Source organism: Garra rufa, chromosome 13, assembly GCF_049309525.1.
Source record: "Garra rufa chromosome 13, GarRuf1.0, whole genome shotgun sequence".
Classification (NCBI taxonomy): Eukaryota; Metazoa; Chordata; class Actinopteri; order Cypriniformes; family Cyprinidae; genus Garra; species Garra rufa.
In genome coordinates, this window is record NC_133373.1 from 23,599,204 (window position 1) to 23,625,388 (window position 26,185).

Below are 26,185 nucleotides of genomic sequence, written 5' to 3' on the forward strand. Positions count from 1 at the left end.
GATTACGTTTGCTTGCGCAAACTCATCCGGGACTGTTTTTTAACGCCCCTTCCGGCATTTGCGTATACTACGCCAGAGCGCGTACACATGTAACGAGTCGGATGATGAGCTCGTGCTCAGGAGAGATGGACGTGGCTGTGTATCAAAGGTAAAAAATGATACAAAAACTGTTCAGTTTCTCGCAAAAAACGATCGTTTCGTGTCTTGGGACATCAATATATCATCACGAGCCGCAGGGTGTAATTTGGATTTGTCTGTGCATGTTTTTGTTTTACTTTTAAAGGTCTGGTGCCCATCCACTGCCATTATATGGCTGACAGACTGCACCGCTTTTAGTTAAAAATCTTTGTTTGTGTTCTGCTGAAGAAACTAAGCCACCAACATCTTGGATGCCCTGGGGGTAAGCAGATAAACATCAAATTTTCATTTTTGGGTGAACTATCCCTTTAAGTAAGTTTGTGATGTCAACGCTGTCACTGAAATGGTTATTTTTAAAAAGAAGAATTAGCAGCTTCTACATAAATCTGTCTCTCAGTGCATACAAAAGCCTAAGAGCCCTTTTCACAAGTTTGACACATGTTTGTTGAATCCCAAAATCAATTTTGACTTTCAAAACTATTTGTTTTAAATCAAATAACCATAGATGTGTAGCATTTGGGGGCATTGTTCTTATTTAAAGATTTAGCCTGTCTGTTTCTATCTGTTTTTATATTTTAAATGGGTTAATTTCTTGATTGGTCTTTCAGAATCTTAAGTGGACTCTGATAAGGCACAAGGAGAAAGCAATCAATTCCAATTAGACAGCACTGACTGTTTCTTCACTTGTTGAATTGTACATAGATCAGGGGTCTGGACTCTGGCCGTGACAGGCAGTGTTGGGTTGCATGGCTCCAGGACCTCTGGATGGGCTGCTGCTGGTTGTGGGTGTAGACGGGGAGTCTTTCTCACTCTGTGCCCATGATCGCTGCACCTTTCCTGAAGAATTGAATCGCTGGGCATCCAGCATCTCCAACAAGAGGTCATACAGCGGAACTCGATTCTTACATTTCATTCGGTATAAGTGCTCCATTCCTTTGTTGCTTTCAAAAAAAGAAAGCAGATGTAACGTGCATGGCTGTAAGCAGTAATGATTTAGCAATAAAATCCTTATTTAATGGTTGCTAATGAAGGTTCAAACCCTATTTATTGAATATAGTTTAAAATGTAATTTATGATGCAAAGCTGAATTTTCAGCAGCCAATATTCCAGTGTTAAGTGTCACATGATCCTTCAGAAATCATTATAATATGTTAATTTGGTGCTCAAAAACATTTCACAAGAACAGCATTTATTTGAAAAATTGAATACTGTGTCCTTGTTGAATAAAAGTATTAATTTCTACTAAAATAATGATAATCATACAGACCGCACATTTTTAAATAGTAGTGTGTATGAAATGATGTTTGTGTTCATCTTTTTACTTGTTATTTACCTCATGTGTCTGATGTGTGAGAGCAGTAGCAGGAGCTGGGCCTGACGGCGGGACTGCAGCTGTAGCGAGGCACCTGATTTACTGATGCAGTAAATGAGGGCATCAGTGATGTTGTCCAGCATGCACTGCACCATGAAGCTGTCCATCGGGGGCTCCACTGGACTGGAGCAGAATGAAAATGCACCTGACCAGACAGAAAAGTTAAGCAATAATCATTTAAGCGTTACATTTGAAATTACACCTAAAACATGGATGTTATAGAGAGATGACACTTAATATACTACCATGCAAAAGTTTGGGGCTAGTGAGGTGTATTTATTAACCTATGTGTAAGAAATAAGATTTCAATTTCAAATAAATGATAATTTTTTTGACATTTTCATCAAAGAATCCCAAATAAAAACTATCAGGGATTGTAAAAACAGGCCACAATGTACTGTATTAATATGTCTTGAGTTTATTTATTTATGTATTATTTTGACCAACAATGATAACAATAAGAAATGTTTCTAGAGCAGCAAATGATTTCTGAAGGATCATATGACACTAAAGACTGGAGTAATGATGCTGAAGCCTCACCTCTGCCAGATCTTCTAGAAGATGTCTCTATAGTGGTTAAACATGAGCTATAATTCATTTTGGGTAAATCTAACAGGCAGTCTTTGGTCTAATCAGTCTATTATTTGTTCCAGAGCAAACAGTTTTTGGCTGAGGGCAAAATCTCATCACATTGCACGGTTTTAAACAAGAAAGTTATTTTTACTTTCAATGACAGTTTGTAATATGCAGCCAACAAATACACTGAGCACCACTGTAATTAGAAATCACCCTTAACAGATATAAGGATAATACTACAAAGATTTCCTCAGCGGACATTCAAACTAAGGTTTTATTGTGAATATGAGATAGAGCTGAAGAAGGAATGCTGTATCAGATGCAGGTAATCATACTCGCTCATACCATCTCTCTCATAATACTCTACTACAGGGGTGCTCAACCCTGTTCCTGGAGATCTACTATCCTACAAAGTTCAGCTCCAACCCTGAACAGACACACCTGAACCAGCTAATTAATCTCTGAAATAACACTTGATAATTACAGACAGCTGTGTTGGAGCAGGGCTGGAACAAAAATCTGCAGGTAGGTAGATCTCCAGGAACAGGGTTGAGCAGCCCTGCTCTACTACATATAATACACTGCTTTTAATACAGTAATACAATAAGCTTTTAATGAAGCAACTCAATGTTTCTTCATTTCTAATTCGAAAACGTCACTTTAGAACTAGTAACAAAGGCTTGTGCTCAGCTGTTGGACTGTCAAACTTAGGTTTGAATCCGTGGCGGAAGGAAGTAGTTCTGCACAAAAGAGGGTTTTAAAGACACTCCGTTGTTGTTTTTTATGTATTTACACACTCGTGCTGTCGAACTGTTGTTTAAACGCAATATCACACTGGTTGTCGTGAGATATGGCTGTATATTGGCTCCTGTATATTAAGCTCCAAAGTTTCTTAGTTTCCAAAGTACTCAAATCATAAAGTTCATTCACTCTCTGTGACTTGCAGACTCACCGGAATTGAGTAGGATGATAGCTTTGAGACATACAAATTCCTCCAGCTTGAGTTTGAGACTACGAAAGCGAGCCACCATTGCCAAGAGCATGTCGAAAATCTCAGCCATCCCCTCGACACATTCTCCTTCGCTCCTGCATAGAGGTAGACCAGCACTTTATCCATGCTAGGAGATTGTGCCATTTACTGTGATATGTGCCTTAAAATAGCCCTGTGTTTTTTTTTCTTTTCCGCTTCCTCTAGTGAAGCTGTGAACATTGTACATGCTGTTTACTGTTTGCTTTACATGAGAGCAAAGACTGGACCTCTAATGGACTCTCTGTAGATCATCCGTCTTTCATCAGTTCTTGTTCAATCTTCCTATCTCTCATTCATTATCTTTTCAGTCCCATCCAAATTTTTACTCACCCTTTCTCCTTCGTCCTCCAGGATGCTTTATTACACCGCCAAGCTCATGACGCTTTACTTTTTACGGATGTTAATTTTGATTAGATTCGTGTTCTCTTTAGGCAGCGATGACGCTGTTCTTCAGAAGCCCTTTAAAGAGCCTGTTCCCAACCGGGTCCTCTTTAATTACAACCTACTTGTGACATGGTCTTCTGAAGAGGAGCACTAGGCACACAGGTAAATAGTTCACATCCTTTTTAACAATCTAGTTTTCATTTCATAATCATTTAATCTCAATTTGTGAGGCACAGCCCTCTGCTGGGCCAATTCTGCGGGGGGACAAAACCATTGCGACTCAATGTTATTTATGAAATTAAGGCAAAAAATGAGCACATGTAGAGAGAATGCATTAGGTCAGAATGACATCTCAAAAAGCCCACAGTCACACACAGCATCAGTATCAAGTAAAATTGCCTGAGACTAAAAAAAAAGCCCTGAGTTTCATTAGAGTATAAGAGTTGTCCCCGCAGGTTACTGTCACGGCATGTTAGTGCTTTTCCATTATTCTTCAGTCAAGCAAGGCTAAATGGAATCAAAACAATTGAATGTGTTTTCAAAGCCTCTCAAAGCACGCTTGCACGCTTTTCCATGTCTGACTAGATGAATATAAGCAAGGGTGCACATTAGTTTCTAAGTCTGGTTCTCATGAGAGCACCTGGAGATTTGGTTTGGTGCACACACTGCACATATTAAAATAAGAAAATAAGTGTTATATAAAAAATAGAGTTATTTTATAGTACACTTAAAAAATACAATGCTAATATTTACATTTTTATATAATATATACACATTTAAAACCTAAAATCAGTTAACTTTTATTTTGGCGGGTTGCCGGCAAGTATGCACTGTAAGTTTTAGCGTTGCCAAATTAAGCGCGTCAGTGAATGAAATGTCACAGTTTTGCGTTTTAAAGTGAAACCGGCAACACATAGTCTATATTTATGCGGTAAATTTGAATAAAATCTAATACAGTGCTACAGTTAGTCGATCTGAAACGTTGACTGTTCATGAATCCACCTGTTTCTCAAACGCGAAAGTAAGCTTATGGGCGAGACTTCCGGTTCATTATCCGCTATAGGATATAACGAGAAGAATAATTACGTCCAGTAAATGGTAAAACAGTTTGCACTACAAACCAGTGTACTCATAATTAAGATAATACATTAAAATAATATGGTAAGACATACCTATTTGCAATATTAAGCAACAAAATGAGCTGTTTTATACAGCTAAAAATAGCTGGACGTGAATGAGACCGGAAGCCAGCCCTATAAATTTTACAAATAGCCGTGCCCGCTCTTATTGGAAAAAAAATTGAATAGCCTCACTAAATGAGTTGTTCCAATATGGATGAATACAATAAAAGTGGAAATACATTTTTTTTTTTTATTATTACAGTGGCCTACAAGAGGAGGTGCAGAACATCCAGTACCTATCAAGGATGAGATCCTGAGCAAAGATGAGTTTTCCAGGTGAATGAATAGACCGCCATATGAGGCCGATCATCAACACCTCCAGCCAAGAGCTCTCCAACAACTGAACCTGATCGTGCAGAGAGAGATCCTGGAAGCCTGGAGAAAAGACATTATGCTTTATACACAACTGTTTACTAGTTTGGGGTGAGTTAGATATTGTTTTTAGAAGAAATTATTATGTTTAGTCAGCAATGATGCATTAACTGCCATTGATGTAAGTAAAGCCATTTACTGTATAATGTTAATTTTAATATATAAAAAAGTTAATAATAAGAAATGTTCTTAAGCATCCAAATCAGGATGCCGTGACACTGAAGACTGGAGTAATGCCTGCTGAAAATTCAGCTTTGCCATCACAGGAATAAATAACATTCTAAAATATATTAAAATACAGTTAACAGTTACTGACTAACTGACTAGTAAGACTAGGGACAAGTTTGGTGATATGGGTATTTACAAAAATTAATTACAAATGTAATTACATGCCGTTTTTTTTTTAATAAGTACAATGTAAAACATGTACAATTGAGGTCAAAAGTTTACATACACCTTGCAGAATCTGCAAAATGTTAATTATTTTACCAAAATAAGAGGGATTATACAAAATGCATGTTTTTTTTAATTAGTACTGATCTTAATAAGATATTTCACATAAAGGACATTTACATATAGTCCACAGGAGAAAAAATATTGTTGAATTTATAAAAATGACCTCGTTCAAAAGTTTACATACACTTGATTTTTAATACTGTGTTGTGACCTGAATGATCCACAGCTGTGTTTATTTTTTTTATTTTATTCTTTTTTTTTTAGTGATAGTTGTTCATGAGTCAGTGGTTGTCCTGAACAGTTAAACTGCTCACTGTGCTTCAGAAAATTCCTTCAGGTCCCACAAATTCTTTGGTTTTACAGCATTTCTGTGTATTTGAACTCTTTCCAACAATTACTGTATGATTTTGAGATCCATCTTTTCACAATGAGGACAACTGAGGGACTCATATGCAACTATTACAGAAGGTTTGAATGCTGACTAATGCTTTAGAAGGAAATACGATACAATAAATTAAGAGCCAGGGGTGTAAACTTTTGAACAGAATGAAGATTTTTCTTCATTTTTCTTATTTTGCCTAATTTTTTTTTTCATTTAGTGCTGCCCTTCAGAAGCTACAGAAGATACTTACATGTTTTCTAGAAGACAAAAGTTAAATTTACAGAATTATATAAATATACAAATTCAAAAAGTTTTCACACTCCTTCTGAAGCATCAGTGAGCATTTGAACCTTCTGTAATAGTTGCATATGAGTCCCTCAGTTGTCCTCAGTGTAAAAAAAGATGGATGTAAAAATCAAACAGTCATTGTTGGAAGGGGTTTAAATACACAAAAATGCTGGAAAAAACACAAAGAATGTGGGACCTGAAGAACAGTGGGCAGTTTTGCTGTTGAGGACAAACAAGGAATTCATGAACAACTATCACAAAAAAACAACTGTGGATCATTCAGGTAACAATACAGTATTAAGAATCAAGCATATGTAAACTTTTATTTTCTCTTGCAGACTGTATGTAAATATCTTATTCAGGTCAGTACTAAATAAAAAATAACATGCATTTTGATAAATTAATTAACATTTTGCAGATTCTGCAAGGTGTATGTAAACTTTTGACCTCAACTGTATGTACACAATAAGTGCATTGTATCAAATTATTAATTTAAATGTAAATACATTGTATGCAAGACCACCTAATATAAAGTGGGACGGTGTATGTTGATTAGTAAGAACAATAACAAGGTAAAACTGTCACAGTTTTGTCATTGGTTTTTCCCATTTGTCTTCCCCCTGTCATTTTGTGATCATTTGGTTTAGTCCTCGTTTGTGTAATCACCGTCACCTGTGTTTAATCATGAGTTACCCTTTATAAGTCTGTCTTTGAGTTCAGTGTATTGTCGGTCCTTAACGTTATTTTGATGTGTGTGAAAGCCCTCTGTGTTCCTGCCTGTTCCAGCCTTGTTCATCTTGGAGAATTCTATTAAATATATTGTTGATTGTTAATCTCGTCTATCGTCTCGTCTCGTCCTGCACACACCCCTGACAAAAACAGACTTTTACTATTTTCTGAATAAAATGATTGGGGCATCTACAAAATAATTCTAGAGTGTTCTGGGCAGCTGTTATATGGTTATTGCTTTTGTAATACTGAATGTTGATAGGCAGTTACTTATTGGCTTTAAGATATTCTGGTTGCTAGATATGGTTCAGGTTTCTCCTTTAATGTGAATTCATGAGATTTTTTTTATCTATGAGTAATAGCATGACATTTTCAGGGTTGTAACCCACATATAACAACTTTTAAATTTTGTCTGCTTTATCCCATGAGATAAATTGTTTACTTCTCAGAGGAGGGTTAATTAAGTCATCTGCACATCAAATAAAACTCCCAACAGGTCTTTTAATGTGTGCAAACTAAGCTGGAGGCTAAATCAACCTGAAGCGCAGCACAGATCACTGTAATAACACCCATGCTCTTTATCTTCACGCCTGTGACCTTGTCATTTGAATCTCTGCCACCTGTGCTGTCGAATCCTGCTGCCACGGTTACAAAAACTGGCAAGGCTGTGACCGTGGGTTCTTTTCCTAGAAGTGCTTTCTTCTTGTGTACAACCCCTCCCTTGATGCTGCACTCACAATTAAAGCAACTTTAATTGATTTTGAAAGGTTTACCTGGTACTTTCTTAGCCCAGGCAATCATGTGGACAAGTTCTTTGTCAGCCATGTTTGTAAGCAGGCACATCATGGTGATCTCGGTGTACGGGCGGCTGTGTTTCTGTCGTGAGCAGACGGCCGGTGGCTCTGCACCCAGAAGCAACATCAACACCTGGTCAGGAGGCATGCATAAAGCACTGACCACACCGCCACTGCTCTTCTTCCTCTTGTCCTGCGGGGGAGCTGTTCTCAGACCGGTGCGGCTTGACTGCTCACTGTAGCTCTTGACACGATCTTCATTAACGGTCCTCCTCCTCTCGCGCCTGATAGTGCGGCCTCCACGGTCCTTACGGATACCTGCAATGGAAAAAATGCAGGTTGTTATTTTTATTATATGCTATTTTTTAAACTATTTGACAACAGAGAAAGATGATAGACTTTAAACAAGATTGTCACGACCTGACTTTGCACTATTCAGAATTAGGAGAACCTTAAATATAATTTAATAAATTAAATAGAAATTAAATGTAAATGTGCACTATCAGTGAAAAGTTTCTGATCAAGATTTTTAATGTTTTTTAAAGAAGTCTCTTCTGTTCAAGCCTGCATTTATTTGATCCAAAGTACAGCAAAAACTGTAAGACTTGGAAATATTTTTACTATTTAAAATAGCTGTTTTCTATTTGAAAATATTTGAAAATGTAACTTATTCCTGTGATTTCAAAGCTGTATTTTTAGCATCATTCTTCCAGTCACACGATCCTTCAGAAATCATTTTAATATTCTGATTTGCTGCTTAAAAAACATGCATTATTATTATCATTGTCTATTGTATTAAATGTCTTTATCATCACTTTTGATCAGTTTAAAGCATCCTTGCTAAATAAAAGTATAAATTTCTATAATTTCTTATAGAAAAATTATATTGACTTTAAGCTTTTGAATTGTATAGTGTTACAAAAGCTTTTCAGATAAATGCTGATCTTTGGATCTTTCTATTCATCAAAGAATCCTAAAAAAATGTTGATAATAATAATAATTTAAAAAATGTTTCTTAAACAGCTTCAACTGACACTGAAGACTGGAGTAATGATGCTGAAAATTTAGCTTTGATCACAGGAATGAATTACATTTTAAAATATATTCAAATAGAAAACAGTTAAACAGTTAAATAGTAAAAATATTTCAAATGTTGCTGTTATTGCTGTACTTTAAAAGAATTAAAAATCTTACTGTTCAAACACTTTTGACTGGTAGTGTAATTAACAAAACTATGAATATCCTTTATGTACCTCCTTTCATCATGCCGACTTCATAACACTTCCGTAGTCTGCATGCTTGGCAGCTTTTCCTGCGGTTTCTGTCAATAGTACACTGGTTGGTCGCTGGACAAACATAGTCATTGTGACCTAGAGGCAAAGAAATGAAGTATGGTTTGTTTTTGATCATTCTTTTACCTTCAAATTCTTGCTTAAACAGTAAAATGCCTTTTTTTAAATCAGCTTTCAGAGATGTTTTCCTTTTTTTAACTTTGTATTGGCGATATGTAAATACTGTTCCATCAGAAGTAACAAAGAGTGCAGTGCAGCGCATCATCGGCCTTGGATCTGATTAAGAGCAGGTACATGCTGTTCCAGCTCTCTAAATGAAATTTTAAATTAGATGATTGTGTCTCAGCCATAAATGTCACAGGCCTACACACAAACACATGCACACTGACATCTGAACCACTCTATAAAAACATCGCACATAATCAGATTGAGGATTGCAACAGGATATTCTACAACAGAGAATCCAGTACATATGAAAATTTGAATGTAAACACATTTTAGGTTAACAAGCTATTTTGGATGGCCAGCACAGATGAACTGGAAACTGTAAAGAGCAAATCACCATTGTGCCCTTTAGAAAGACACAGGTTACTCCCTAAAAACTATTGCTCAACAAAATCACAAATGCCTAAAGCAGCATCTACAACTCACTTAGGGAAAATGTATATCAGGATTGTTTATATTTTTTATAGTTTATATATATTTTACTGTGAAAGTGATCATTTTCACCAGTCATTTACCAGTCAAGATTTTTAATGCTTTTTAAAGAAGTCTCTTCTGCTCACCAAGCCTGTATTTATTTGATCCAAAATACAGCAAAAGCAATAATATTGTAATATATATTGTAAAATATTTTACTATTTAAAAGAATGGCTTTCTTTTGAGTAAATGATCCTTCAGAAAGCATTCTAATATGCTGAATTGCTGTTTAAGAAACATTTATTATTATTATCAATAGGGATGCACGATATTATCGGAATCGTCCGATAATGGCTTTAAATGTAAATATCAACAACGGCATCGTTTTACATCTGTAGAGGGGGGGCTGTTGGACTACTTCTAGTAAAATTTAAGTAAAATACACAAATAACATTTAGACTGTGTTTCTGATTTAATAAAGCATTAATTGATGTCATAAAATCATGAGTATGTTTTGATTTAAAGGTCAGATGCTATAGCTTATCTGAATATATAAAAAATAATATACTGATCTATTCATTAATGTCACAAGGATGGTCTGAGACGAGCGGATCCATATGCAGCATTTAATTGTACAGGCAAACGAACACAAAGGGGCAGGCAGAAATCGTAGTCAAACACAGGCAGAATGGTCGGGGCAGGCAGCGAGAATCAAACACGGGAAGGAGTCCAGGAATCAAAACACGGGAAAACAAACACGGAAAGAAACGCTCATAAATGCAGCCGGGGCAATACAAGACTTCGCAAAGAAGCTGTGTGTGTGAGTGGTTTATGAACAGTCAGTGTGATGAGAAACAGATGCGTGCAGCAATCAGTGCAGTGGGTCACGAGGAGCAGGTGTGAGCAGTGATTGGTGCAGTGGCTTGTGGGGGATGAAGTCCATGATGTGTAGTGCAAGAGTTTGTGATGACAGGACGACGGAGGCTCAAATCGTGACAGAGCCCCCCACCTAAGAGCGGCTTCCAGACGCTTCAAATACCTGTTCGGGAGAGTGATGGAGTGGGCATGGCGCAGAGGCATGAATGGAGGCCCCGGTCCATGTGCAGGTGGAGAACCAGGAGACTGAGGTGGAGCCGACGGAGGGAGAAGCCATGGTGGAGGAAGGGTTGGCTCCTCCATGGGGCCGACCGACGGAGGTGGAGCCGGTGGAGCCCGAGGCGGAACCGGAGAGTCGAAGGTCATGGGCAACACCGAGGATCCGGAGGGCCAAGGCGGAACCCAAGGCTCTGGCAACCAAGGCGGAGATGGAGGTCCGGAGGTACACGGCGGAGCCGGAGCGACAGAGGACCGAGGCTGTGCCCGCGGAAGGGAGGAGGTCCACAGAGCCGGTAGGACGGAGCGACGAGGCGCAGCCGGAGGAGTAGAGTCCAGAGGCGAAGGTGGGGCGACGACCGACCAGGGCGGAGCCGGAGGGACGATGGAGCCCGGTGGAGCTGGTGGACCGACGGCCGACAGCGGAGATGAGGGAGCAGAGAGCCGGGGTGGAGCCACAGGGTCAAGGGCCGAGGCGGAGTCCAGGACTCTGAAGCTGGAGGCGATGGTGAGGGATCCTCCAGCCAGGGCACCGATGGAGACTGGCAGTCCCACGGCAAGTCCTCTGCACCGAAGGTGGGTTGAAGGTTAGCAGAGGGACTGTCAGGAGACAGAGGTGGTAGGACTGGGGCAGTGGGGAGGGTGGGTGGGAGACTCGACAGTCCATACATGGCCTCCGTGGCCAGAACGGGGAAAATATACAGTCCATAAATGGCCTCCGTGGCCTGAACAGGGCAGACAGGAATCTCAGGACGGCTGGACGGAACCAGCGGAGGCTCTGGAAGGCTGGGCGGAACCAGCGGAGGCTCTGGAAGGCTGGGCGGTACCAGCGGAGGCTCTGGAGGGCTGGGCGGTACCAGCGGAGGCTCTGGAGGGCTGGGCGGTACCAGCGGAGGCTCTGGAAGGCTGGGCGGAACCAGCGGAGGCTCTGGAAGGCTGGGCGGAACCAGCGGAGGCTCTGGAAGGCTGGGCGGTACCAGCGGAGGCTCTGGAAGGCTGGGCGGTACCAGCGGAGGCTCTGGAAGGCTGGGCGGAACCAGCGGAGGCTCTGCAGGGCTGGGCGGTACCAGCGGAGGCTCTGGAGGGCTGGGCGGTACCAGCGGAGGCTCTGGAAGGCTGGGTGGAACCAGCGGAGGCTCTGGAAGGCTGGGCGGTACCAGCGGAGGCTCTGGAGGGCTGGGCGGTACCAGCGGAGGCTCTGGAAGGCTGGGCGGAACCAGCGGAGGCTCTGGAAGGCTGGGCGGTACCAGCGGAGGCTCTGGAAGGCTGGGCGGTACCAGCGGAGGCTCTGGAAGGCTGGGCGGAACCAGCGGAGGCTCTGGAAGGCTGGGCGGTACCAGCGGAGGCTCTGGAGGGCTGGGCGGTACCAGCGGAGGCTCTGGAAGGCTGGGCGGAACCAGCGGAGGCTCTGGAAGGCTGGGCGGAACCAGCGGAGGCTCTGGAAGGCTGAGCGGAACCAGCCGAGGCTCTGGAAGGCCGGGCGGAGCCAGCGTAGGCTCTGGGAGGCCGGACGGAACCGGCGGAGACTCTGGACGGCCGGACGGAACCGGCGGAGACTCTGGACGGCCGGGCGGGATCGGCGGAGACTCTGGACGGCCGGGCGGGATCGGCGGAGACTCTGGGAGGCTGGACGGAGCCATCTTGGCCGGGGACTCAGGGTTGGCGGCCATCTTGGCCGGGAACTCAGGAACGGCAGCCATCTTGGCCGGGGACTCAGGAACATCGGCGGCCATCTTGTGTGCAGACTCTGGCGTGGCAGCCATCTTGCGTAGTGGCTCTGAGCTGGATTTTACTGTGGGAACATTGTTGTCCTCTTCTTTGATTCCCACAGTAAAAGGAGAGCCACTTATTTGCAGAGCAATGTCAACATAAATTTGTAAAGTCCAGCTAGGTTCGATCGTGGGCATCAGTGAAGCCAATGGCTCTAAGAGTCCTCCACAGAAGAAAATCATCAGGTATAACTCATCCATTGAAGACTGATTAGCCAATTCGACAAAGTCCATAGCGTACTCCTCAACAGACCGCTCACCTTGTTTGAGACGCATGATCTGTACTGTAGTATTCATGCTGGAACCGGATGACACCATACTATCTGCTGGATACTTGTAGTGGCGAAGTCTTCTGTCACAAGGATGGTCTGAGACGAGCGGATCCATATGCAGCATTTAATTGTACAGGCAAACAAACACAAAGGGGCAGGCAGAAATCGTAGTCAAACACAGGCAGAATGGTCGGGGCAGGCAGCGAGAATCAAACACGGGAAGAAGTCCAGGAATCAAAACACGGGAAAACAAACACGGAAAGAAACGCTCAGAAATGCAGCCGGGGCAATACAAGACTTCGCGAAGAAGCTGTGTGTGTGAGTGGTTTATGAACAGTCAGTGTGATGAGAAACAGATGCGTGCAGCAATCAGTGCAGTGGGTCACGAGGAGCAGGTGTGAGCAGTGATTGGTGCAGTGGCTTGTGGGGGATGAAGTCCATGATGTGTAGTGCAAGAGTTTGTGATGACAGGACGACGAAGGCTCAAATCATGACAATTAATGTGTAACATGTTGTATTTTTAAACAAATTATGAGCTCTAAAAGATTTTCTTTTAGACCATTTACAAATGTTAAAATAAAATGTTAAAGTTGTTAAAGTTACCAGTGCATCTTTCTGGAGGGAAAAAAAATGCAGTGATTGATATATAGTTTATTTATAGTTATTTTCAAAGCTTCAATGTACTGTCATTATAAAATAACTTCATTATTGTTTATTTAATTCTAACAAATATGTTCTTGTTAATAAACTAACCAAAATTACAAATATTTTGCTTATAATTTTTGCACAGGAGAGACATGGTGTTGTTTCCAAACAAAAGGAAATATATCGGTATCGGCCAAAATGAAATTAAAAACGGATATAACAGATATCGGCATTTACCTGAAATAAAAAGCTTTTGTAACATTATACACTGTACCATTCAAAAGCTTGGGGTCAGTATCATTTTTTTTTTTTTTGGGAAAGAAATTTTAGAAATGAATACTTTTATTTAGCAGGGATGCTTTAAATTGATCAAAAGTGATGATAAAGACATTTATAATGTTACAAAAGATTTCTGTTTCAGATAAATGCTGTTCTTCTGAACATTCTATTCATCAAAGAAACCTGAAAAAAAAACTACTCAGCTGTTTTTAACATAATAATCATAATAATAAATGTTTTTGAGCAGCACATCAGAATATTAGAATGATTTCCAAATGATCATGTGACTGGAGTAATGATGCTAAATATCCAGCTTTGTCACAGGAATAAATTACATTTTAGAATATATATTTAAATAGAAAACATTTGTAGGGATCTTACACTCAAATTGTATTAAACAAATACAGAATTACATTATTCTTAAATTATATATAGGCTGTTTAAAAGTCCTTTAAGAAACCCAAAATATATCTACTCTGCTCTTCTCTTCTCTCTGCCTTGCTGTTCTAATGGTCTGTCTCTTCTAAACATCTTGGTTCTCACTGCCTTATACTTACTGTAATTCCCCTCACCCTAGTGTGTCTTAAAAACCCTTTGTCAGGTACACACTTACAGTCATTTTCCTCCAGTTTTCCTCACCAGAATGGCAGTTAAAGTCAGCAGCAGTTACCTGCTCCAGGAAAGAGCTCATCAGGAGCTTGCATGTCAAGGTCAAGCTCAAAACATCTACCCGGCCTCTCATCTCATCAAACCCACCCAGATCTGCACGCCTTTCCAACGAAATACAGAACTGCAAATAAGGTGCAAGCAGAAACGTGTGCTTCTATTGTACATATCAGACAGCCTCTCATCAGATCTAGCACATGGGAGATTTTGATTTTCACCTTTTTCCATCAGTAGGGATAGGACAGCAAGGGTGATTATCCGTGGCACACATTCACACATTGTATTTGTCAGCATAAAGGCTTGACTTGAAAAATTTATTAGCAAACAAAGGAATCTAATTATTTTTCTTTTTGCCAGCTCCCATATATTTTTGGACAGGATTTCCAGGGCAAGAATTTTGTTCTTATCATTTCTGGTCAGGTAGGTGAAATATTGGGCCAATATCTTAATTAATAATACTCGTACTTTTCTTTACCACCTATTAACTTTAGTTTGTCAAAATATCACGCTCTCTCCTTCTCTATATGATTTAGCAGCTTCCACACGTTTTTTTAGACCAATGTTTCCCAACCTTTTTTCTGCCACAGCGCAGTGAAAAAGGGGGTTCCAGTATTTTGTATTTATATATGTTTAGACACTGCACTTTCCATTTTCTGTCAGAAGGGCCGCATGTGAGGCAGTAAATTAAATTGCATTGTTTTCATCAGTTTCAAGGTTATAAAGTTTATTGTAGCTATATGGCGCTCATATAGCTATTCCTGTTGTTTAATAAATTTGGCCAAAATCCCATGATAAAAATATCCCGCAATGCATGGGATATTTAAAACGTACAAAAGTATATAACTAGACGGCAAATGCTAAGACTCTTTTCCGCTCTTCAAACACACAAAATTATTAGCCTTATAGGCAGTGTTTCTTGAGTAAAGAAAACGCTGTACTTATTCAAAAAACAGTTTTTTTATTTACCCTTGCATTGCGAAGAAGTAGACGTCTGTCTTCAAACTGCGCGTCGCGGCACTTCATAGTGAATAGAGGCGGGTGGATTTATGAGGTTTGATTGACAATTTGAAGATCCAATGGCGTTACGCCTCGTAACTTTTGGATGCTTTTCATTGGTTAAATATTTGTAAAACCCACAAACAGACATAATGGTGACCAATAGCGCTGATAATAAAATATAATAAATAGATAGCAAGTTTTTGATAATGTTCCATTGCTGTATCCGAAAGAGCCCCCTAGACCCTCAAATAGGGCACTTTTTGTTTGTTTGTTGTTAAACCATAGTGGACGTTCTCGAGTGCACTCATTTATTCCCACAATGCACCGCAAAAACGATACACTCAACGGCTGTGTCCAAATTCAGGGTCTGCATCCTCCTTAGGATCCTTCCTACCAGGTTGAAGGAGGAGGGGTCCTCCGAAGACCGCAAAACCTGGAAGTAGGTGTCAGTGAATTTGGACAGCCTACACTTCTTTCAGTTCCCTCCCTTCCCCGTTGCTCATATCCTGTCGCCTAGCAACCGTGACAGCGCTAAGCAAGAAGTAAGGTTATCTGTACTGCACAAAACAAAATAACTACTCTTTCATCCCTAAAAGCGTTAAAAACATTTTCAATCACAAACAAGAAATTAGCTGTGTGTAAGGGGATATTCACACAGACAGTAAGAAAGAAGCTATTTTACGAAAGTGATGTTTTCTAACATATATACATACAAATGTAAAAAAATAAGCTTAACGCTAAAACCAAAGGCCTAACTAGACAACCGCTGTAAAAAAAATATTTTTTGAAACGGCAGTTTTTTTTAAAACTTCCATCATTACTACCGCTTGCTTCGTCCGCCATTATTTGAAAATTCTGGAAGCGCTCCGCCGAAAGGAATTGTGGGATAGGTAGGACGGGAAAGGATCCACCAGACCCATCCTTCAAATTCGGGGAAAAGGAGGACGTATTTGTGGGCCGCATTTGAAGGATCCTATGAATTTGGACAGCCTTCGTCGCGGCGCTGTGACGTAACATCCTTCTAATGAGTCCTCCGAAGGATGTAGACCCTGAATTTGGACACAGCCAACGATTTGCGGGCCGATTGAATTCCCGCGTCTCACCAAAAGATGGCGGCTGCAGCTGAATCCATAGATATATATACGTATATCTATGGCTGAATCATCCATCCATTAATTTTACAATGCACTCTTCCACGGCAACACAACACAGGTATAAATTCGTTTTAAATTGATTATTAAATTGTTTAAAGGGATAGTTCACCCAAAAATTAAAATTTGATGTTTATCTGCTTACCCCCCAGGGCATCCAAGATGTAGGTGACTTTGTTTCTTTAGCAGAACACAAACGAAGATTTTTAGCTAAAACTGGTGCAGTCTGTCAGCCATATAATGGGAGTGGATGGGCACCAGACAGTAACAAAAAACATGCACAGACAAATCCAAATTACACCCTGCGACTTGTGACGATATATTGATGTCCTAAGACACGAAACGAACGTTTTTTGTTTTTTTTTGCGAGAAACTGAACATTATTTATATAATTTTTTACCTTTGATACACAGCCATGTCCATCTCTCCTGAGCACGAGCTCAGTATCAGGCACGTTATACGTGTACATGCTCTGGCATAGTATATGCAAACGCCGGCAAGTATACCCGGCTGCAGCCTGCAGAACTGGCTACACATGTCGCCCCGCCCACAAATGGTTTCACTGGCTCATGAGAATGACGTTGACATTCTGTAAACAGGAAATGCGGTTGAGTTCATAGTTAATGCTACGATTCATACATGACATCTAAAAATATTAAACAATATATTATGAATTCGTTAATTATCTACATGAGATATTAATATACCATAGATGGACATTGCTGTGTATCATCAAAGGTAAAAAATAATATAAATACTGTTCAGTTTCTCATAAAAAACGATCGTTTCGTGTCTTAGGACATTAATGTATCGTCACAAGCCGCAGGGTGTAATTTGGATTTGTCTGTGCATGTTTTTTTTTTTTACTTTTAAAGGTCTGGTGCCCATCCACTGCCATTATTTGGCTCACAGACTGCACCGGTTTTAGCTAAAAATCTTCGTTTGTGTTCTGATGAAGCAAAGACTATAGAATACCCAAGACATGTCACTCGTGTAGTTTTGAATGGGGAATAATGCAACGTTCATTATGGCCGCGAAGCCCCGCCTTCTTAGTGAAAGAGCCAATCGTTGATTAGTAAAGTCAGCGTGTCACTGCAGCTGCCAGAAGTCCCGGTTGCTATAGAAACAGGAGGCGCTCTAAGACGTGAGCTCAGTACTGCGCATGCGCACTGGCTCATTTAGCCAGAAAAATAAGTTTTTTAACGCTATTGGAGCACATGGAACCATATTTATGAGGCAGTTCTTTTTGGATTTCGTTGGAGATTTAAAATATGAAATTTAATTGTAAGCTTGGTGAACAGTTTTGGAGAATTTGATGTTTCCCCATTCAAACAGATAGGAGTTGCACTTGCCTGCCCGAGTAGCGTTTCAAAGATGGCCGCTGAGTGACATGACTTGCCTTAAAGGGACTTAGGCTGAAGTCACCTACATCTTGGATGCCCTGGGGTTAAGCAGATAAACATTAAATTTTCATTTTTGGGTGAACTCTCCCTTTAACTAGGGTTTATACATAATTTCCGTGACAAAGACACAAGATAACTCCTGTAATCTTACTACTGGAACTGTCCATTTGAAATGATTATTAAGCAAAAGCGGCAGTCCTTCTGGTGCACTTAGTGTCCGAATCAGGTCCAAATGGATTAATGTAGGGAATATTGAATAGAGTATAGGGGTGATTTCGGATACAGCCACTGGTTTAGACAGCAAAACAACATATTCAGTAGTACATTAACTGTGAAATCCATGCTGTTGTTTACATTCGAGTATCTCCAATATGGCCGCACATCTGGGTAACTGACCAAATCGTGACGTAAGTGCAAACCCTCTATAGACTAGATAGTCTTTAATCAATAACCGCAGATGGCGTTTAATAAGAAATTGCACTTAAAATCTCTGATACTAAATACTAGTAGTTTTACAGCTGCAACATATAAAGCTCATTACTCTCTAATTTACAGTAATTTAGTGTCATTACACTGGTCCTTGAATTTGACAGCACTGTGGGTCAGTTCACACAGAACGCATTTCCATTATTTTTCCACGTACACATGCACTAGACAGACGTTTTTGCCCATTGCGCTCGAGTCTCGTGTCTTTTGCAGCTTCTTGCTTATGACACAGCATTCAAAAAAGTGGCATTTCCTCACTCAAAACTGCTTTGCGTTTCCTGTTTTAAAGACAAACACGAGTTTGTGAATGGCCCGTATTTGCCTGTTCCCAACACTGTAGTCCGGAGGTTCTCAACTCAGGCCCTCAAGATCCACTTTCCGGCAGAGTTTAGCTCAAACCTCAAACTCAATCAAACTCACCTGCCTGTAACGTTCTAGCAATCCTGAAGGCTTTGATTAGCTTGTTCAGGTGTGTTAATTTGGATTAGAGATAAACTCTGCAGGAAAATGGATCTCAAAGGCCAGAGTTGAGAACCCCTGTGCATTCCTGGTAGGCTATTTTAGGTGACTCTTACATCGTTACGCTAGTAGGTGGTGACAATGGCTTTTAAATGGTCTTTTAAAATTACCAAGGCATTTAATAATTCACTGAACCGATTCGTTCACGAACGCTAATTCATTCAAAAACAAAACGCCACTGCTGCAAGTCGTTCGTCAGACGTGATTGATTGATTCTGCTTTTGCTCCGCTTGGATCTATTTTTATTGGTGGAGCACAAACAGACAAAATTACTGCAGTGAATACAAGTTACTTAATATTTACTTTTGTTTTAAACCCAATATGAAACTCGTAATTTGTTGTTCTGAATGCCAGCAAAGCTGTGAACACTTGCAGCAGTCATGCTGACATTTAGAACAGCTAGACAGAATACAGGACTGACCTTGAATGCTTCTCTTGAAGAAAGCTTTGCATCCCTCACAGGACCAGACTCCATAATGGTAACCAGAAGCATAGTCACTGCACACTGCACAGAAGCGTGTCTCCTTCTCTGAATCAAACCCTCCTGTGGCTCTTGATCCAGAGTACAACTCCTGTCGGTCAGTGGCATTACACAGCTCCTCACACAAACCAACACCTGCCTGCTGAGAAGATGCCACACTGGACCTACAGACAGAAAAAGGTAAGATGTCAATAGAGAGTGGATGATGATAGAAGCCATGTGAAAAAAGAGGAAATGCACAATTAAATATCCAACACTGACAGATATGGAAAATAATAATAATAATAAAAAACTCTAAAATCGCTGAATAACTGTTATGGTACTATAAAAGGCAGCAGTTATTTGCACCAACTGCAAATTGCGAAAATGCTATTTACACTAAGTGTAAGTTGCATATTTTCTTAGCGATAGATGCTATTTACACTGTAGTTCAAATACACTAAGTGCAAACAGCAATGGATTCTATTTCATTCTTCTTCGGTAATTGATCAAGCAGGCTTGTTGGAACATTATATCTCCAAAGAACCCTAACATGTCTTCTAAGTAAAGAGTAATTGCTGAATTTGTTAAGTTTTATAGGGGTTTACTCATTTATGCTGTGCACTGTATATAAAAGCTCTCAAGATACAAATTTGTAATATCCAAGGAGAATATGTACGTGACTGCAAACAGGGGACAAGCGAGACCATCTCCATTTCCTTCTGACCTCTTGTTCCAGTATTTGTAAATATTTATTGTATCTTTAATTCTGATGTCCAACAGATTTATTGCATAACTTCAAAAATGGACTGCAGTGCTGTTCAATGTCATCGCATGACATCTGGGGTCCCCAAGCAGTGGATGAATTAATATTCTCATTTATGCCAGAAGTAAACAACAAATTAAAACAATAGGTTTAGTAATAGAAGTCTGTTCAACACGTGCTGTTATTTTGAAGTCAATTCAATTCACTTTTTTTTGAATAGCACTTTTCACATTACAAATCACTGCAAAGCAGCTTCGCACCTTATATTTATGTGTAGATTATCAGCAGTGACTATGGAAGAAAAAAAAGTAAAATTAAGGCAGTTATTGACATGTATTCAAACAAATGGTGAACACTTAACAGCAATGATTAAATGTTGGGATCAAACTTCTAGCAAAATTTGGCAGTTTTGTGTGTTGGTTTAAGGTTGGTGTTAATCCATTAACTGTACCTAGATTTCCTCTCAGTTTTTCTGAAAGTAAAAAAAGTACTCCCTGTGTGTTCAGACAGTACAACTGTTGATTTCACTAATTGTACTTTCCTCAAGGTCTAGAGACAGAAAGGCTCTACAAATGTACATTTCTCAGTGCCCACGTCAGGCTGTGGTGTTTACAATCCTAACCTTGATTGACTTCTTTCCAAGAAGTCAAGAATACAAATAAATAACAGCACAAACCTACAACATAAAATAACAACAAATAAAATAAACGTGGTCATTTGTTAACATTAGTTAATGTATTAACTAACATGAACGAACAATGTACATGTACAATGTACTATTTATTAATCTTTGTTAATGTTGGTTAAACAAAAACACAGTCGTTCACTGTGTGTTCATGTTAGTTCACAGTGAATTAACTCATGTTAACAAACACAACTAGTGATTTTAATAATGGATTAGTAAATGCTGAAATTATCATTAACTAAGATTAATAAATGCTGTAGAAGTATTGTTCAGTCTTAGTTTATGTTAAATAATGTAGTTCCCCTTCAGTCGTTTCACTGCGACGTTACATATGGGAACTCGCTTGAGAGACCAATCATCTCTGAGCCTTATTCAAAAGGCCAATAAAAATTGGCGAGTGGTATTTGCATGCCAAGCCACGCCCCCGTACATACGGGTATATAAGATGGCAGCGTGCAATCACTCATTCAGATTTTTGCTTCAGAGCCTTCATGTTCAAGCCTTCAGCATTGAAGATTCTACTACGAGTAAGAGTTCTTCTAGAGTTCACGCTCTCTCTCCGCTCTCTCTCAAGAGCATTGTTTGGCAGCCGCCGGCGTGATCCTGCGGGCTGCCGTTCTAACGGCATTCAACAGAGCCTTTTGCAACCAGCGAGCAGCCCCGCCACGCTCTCCCCCGGTGCCATTCTTCCCGGAGGTGCATGAGGAGCTGACAAAGACCTAGCACGCCCCTTATTCAGCTCGAGCGTGCCCCAGCTCCTCTCCCCTCGCCACTCTCGATGGCGGGGCAGCCCGGGGCTATGTGGCGGTTCCACAGTTCGAGCGTGCCATTGCGGTGCACTTATGCCCGCGGGGCGCTGCCACCTTGCGGGACCGTCCACATCTCCCCTCCAGGGCGTGCAAACTTTCTTCCGCCCTGGCAGGCCGCGCCTACCATGCTGCTGGCCAGGCTAACACCGCCCTGCACGCTATGGCCACCCTCCAAGTTTATCAGGCCCAAGCGCTTAAACACCTGCACGAGAGTGGTCCTGACCAAGGGGCTATGGAAGAACTCCGCGCCTCCACCGACTTCGCCCTCCAGGCGACGAAGGTCACGGCGCGTTCTCTTGGCCAGGTGATGTCCACCATGGTGGTCCAGGAGCGACACCTATGGCTGACTCTGGCTCAGATGGCAGACGCCGACAAAGCACGCTTTCTCAACGCTCCCATCTCCCAGGGTGGCCTATTCGGCGACACCGTCGAGGACTTCGCCCAGCAGTTCTCGACGGTCCAGAAGCAGACGGAGGCCATAAAACACATCTTGCCCCGCCACGAAGCCACCATCCCGCCGCCTGGGGCGCCCCCCCGCGGCTCCTAAAACACCAGCTCCGTCCCCTGCCAAGGCTCATGACGCTAGATTGGCAGCCCGACGTCGAGCTTCCCGTGGGAGAGGGACGCCGCCCGTGACCCAGGGACCGGCTAAGAACACCCGCAGACGAGCTGCGAAGCGTCCCTGACTCGGGCAACCCAAAGGTGGAGAAGATCGCTCTTCTGGGAATGACTACATCTGCGTTCCCGCTCCCGGTGGAGGGCCGGGAGTCACTGTGCACTCATGTAACATCGCCCCACACCTGATTTTCTCACCTCCGGGGTTCCAGCCTCGAGCTCCCTTCCAGAGCAGCACTACGCTTCCTCGGAATTGGACTCGGAGCCCCACTATGTCGCCAACGCGGGAACCGGGGTAGAAGGTAAGCGCTGCTTCCCAGCCCCTCGCAGTGGTTGATACGGACGGTATGTATTGGCTATGCGATTCAGTTCGCCAGGCGTCCGCCCAGATACAGAGGTGTTCTCTACACTACTGTCCATTCGGACACGCATGCCGCTGTTCTGCGTGAAAAGGTTGCAGTCCTACTGGTGAAGGATGCAATCGAGCCTGTCCCTCCAGCCGAGATGAGGTCAGGGTTCTACAGTCCCTACTTCATCGTGCTCAAAAAGAGCGGTGGGCTAAGGCCCATCCTGGACCTCAAGAGTTTTGAATCGGTCCCTTCTCAGGCTGCCGTTCAAGATGCTCACGACGAAACGTATGCTAACATGCATCCGTCCCCAGGATTGGTTTGCCGACATCGACCTGAAGGATGCGTACTTTCACGTCTTGATTCTTCCTCGACACAGACCCTTTCTTCGGTTTGCTTTAGAGGGTCGAGCGTATCAGTACAAAGTGCTCCCATTTGGCCTGTCCCTCTCTCCCCGTGTCTTCACCAAGGTCGCGGAGGCAGCCCTGTCCCCTCTTTGGCAGACAGGCTTTCGCATCCTCAACTATCTCGACGACTGGCTTCTCATAGCCCACTCGCGAGATGTGTTGTGCGAACAGAGGGACCTTGTGCTTCAGCACCTCAGCCATCTGGGCCTTCAGGTCAACCGAGAAAAGAGCAAACTCTCCCCAGTGCAGAGGATCTCTTTCCTCGGTGTGGAGCTGACAGCCCGCCTCACCAACGAGCGCGCGCAGTCAGTGCTGAAGTGTCTGGAATTCCTGAAGGAGGGAACGGAGATGTTACATACCCTGCCACTGCCTGACATCGCGCTGACGCCGGCTCGATCCGGCTCCTCAGCAAAAACCTGAATGAGTGGTTGCACGCCGCCATCTTATATACCCGTATGTACGGGGCGTGGCTTGGCATGCAAATACCACTCGCCAATTTTCATTGGCCTTTTGAATAAGGCTCAGAAATGATTGGTCTCTCAAGCGAGTTCCCATATGCAACATCTCCATTCCCTCCTTCAGGGAATGAGGGTTACCTACGTAACCTAGACGTTAACTAATGTTAACTAATAAACCTTATTGTAAAGTGTTAACAAGAAAACAAATGCCAGAGACCATCTAGCATTAAATGTTGGTCATACACAACCATGTACACAACCCACAAACTTGTAGCCATAACCCATTAGGCACATTAAAAAATTATTTACTCTATGCAGTATTCTATGTTTATGAAATACATGAAGCACGTTAATTTTATCATACGTTTACCTTTGAAATATTACAGAACTCCATAATAGCTAAAATAAAAATTTTAAATGTTCAAGTGTAAAACTGGTACTCAATTTATTACAAAAGTCATGGTTTGTAAGCAAATTAAACATGTTCACAAAGTGTACAATGTGCCAGAATTGTTTCACCAGGCTTTATGTAAGGAGTTATTTGTAAAAATGAACCACGGTAAGCAGGTATCCAAGCAGGATTTGAGTGCTAAACCAAACATTATGCCTCAATGAATCATAAATCAGGTGTAAAAGACCTCGAGAACCTGTTTTATAAACTTAAAGTTTTTTTTCCTGTTATATTTACTATAACCTGGATTTCACCATGAAAATGGCAAAAGAAACCTGATGTTAAGAGACCAAAAAAACTCAAAATGTCTATATAGGTGCTTACAGTCAAAAGAAAAATTTATTTAGACGCCTTTAACATTTCTCACATTATCACAGTTGGCTATAGTTTAGAAAATGGTAATAAAATATGACAAGAACTCAAGAATTTAACTGTGTCAGAACAAATTCATCTTGATAATTGTCAAATAACTTTGATAGAAAGGAATTTAATCAAACATGGTCAGGTTAAAGTTTCAAATCAAATTTTTGTTCCCCATCAGTTATCAGTTTTACTGGTAGTCCACTGAATGAAGAATATTTTGTTATAATATGTCACAGTTTACTTTATTTTGCTATCTTCACTATAGTGTCCTGCACCCACTAGTTAAAAAAATATAAAAAATTATATCTAGTGTCTGAATAATTTTTGGTTTGACTGTAACTCTTAAAGTTGTGTATAAATTTGTAAATAGTATAAACTTGTAAATAGTTAATTCAAAATTTTATTTTGAATTCTTCACCTACAAAAGCATCTAAAACATGAAAACTACCAGAACTCATATTTAAAGCCAAACTGACCTGTAGACAGTGCTAGAAGGGGTGTCCAGGTAGTAGGACACCTGGTGGGTCGAGTGGTGTCCTCCATGATGGCTCAGGTACGGGGACAGCTGAGGGCTGGAGGGAGCAAACATAAGAGGGCTGCTGGATCCAGTGCCTAACGGCTCCAGATGTTCTTCAACCGGGGATGCGTGGGGGTCCGGGGGAGCCGGGTAGTATCCGACCGAGGCAGGCTCGGCGGGTGACGAGATGCCATAGGTCTGCGTGGGATTTGGGAACTCATAGGCTCCATCAAGATAGTTGACAGACGAACTGATGCCTCCTGTGCTGTTCTCCTCCTTAGGGTACATTGGTGAGAGTTTGTGGACAGCTGGTGGTGTGGAAAGTCCCTCCAGGTCTTCTCTCTCTGGGCTTGGGCTGGTCCTGCGTCGCTGCCTGGCACCAGCAGCCTCTTCGCTGGTCTGCCCTCCAGACATCACCATGGAAACACACACGCAGCCAGCATGAGTTAAGGTACTATCTGTTCATAAGCAACCAGCAAAAGACCGTTTCTGTCTTTTTTAAGCTCAGTCGTTTTTTGTTTTTTTTACCTCCCACTGTCTTTCTCAAACTCTCTCCCCCTTGTTCTGCTTTGCTTCCGCCCCACTGTTCTGCCTACTCCTCCTAAAAAATAAAAAATACCTTCCTCTCTCTTCCAGTCTGCCTTGGGCTGAAAAGAACAAAGTGTAATGTTTTTGTAAGATATTTGAGGCTGCTTTCCTTTTTCCTTGTCTTACTTTCTTAAAAATGCCTTTCTCTCTCTTTTTTCAGTAAAACAGCTATTCTAACAAAAAAGCCTCTTTGAAGAGTGAAATATTACACTTAAGGAAAGATAAAACACAAAGAGAAACTGAACAAGTGAAAGATGTATAGTCAAGTCAGATGTGAGGTGCTTTTCTATTAAACAGGAAACAGAGAGGACAGGAAACTCAACTGAAACTACTAATAATAGAAAGAAATGCTTGATTGATCATATCATGGAATACCATTTCTTGTAGAAACTAAAAAGAAAAGAATCAGTTGTAAAATAGTCCTTACCAAAAATCAAACCAGTCCTTTGATTTATAAGTAGCCTGGATGCATCCTCTCAGTGATGTATCTCGGACTTCCTGTGTCCTTCTTACTTTCACCGTCTGTGGTTGTGACTAAAAAAAAAGCAGGTAAACAAATTAAAGACAGCCAGGTCGATACTGGCGGTCACTCTTCAGAGCAGGTCATGGCAACCAGGTAAACAAGAGATAGGAGGTCACCGCCTGATTCACTTGCCAAAACCTTTGGATTTTACAGGTGATGTGTTTTCAAAGCACTTTACATGCTGCCGCCATTGGAAACAGTTGATTCAATTTGTTGAAAGATTTTTGCAAAAGGTTAAATAAAGGAAAAAAGGGAAACAAGCGCAAGGTACAAACAAATCTG

General features: G+C 41.4%; 1 protein-coding gene across 1 annotated transcript; it reads right to left on the reverse strand.

Annotated features, from left to right (window-relative positions):
• Positions 1-264: 264 nt before the first annotated feature.
• On the reverse strand, positions 265-25,222 carry esr1 (estrogen receptor 1). Its single transcript, XM_073817179.1, has 8 exons — positions 24,752-25,222; positions 19,336-19,559; positions 8,956-9,072; positions 7,682-8,020; positions 4,918-5,056; positions 3,039-3,172; positions 1,472-1,655; positions 265-1,079 (listed from the first exon to the last, which is right to left on the reverse strand). Exons 1-8 carry the CDS (start codon positions 25,210-25,212, stop codon positions 842-844), a joined length of 1,836 nt encoding a protein of 611 aa, XP_073673280.1. The 5' UTR covers positions 25,213-25,222; the 3' UTR covers positions 265-841.
• Positions 25,223-26,185: the final 963 nt, after the last annotated feature.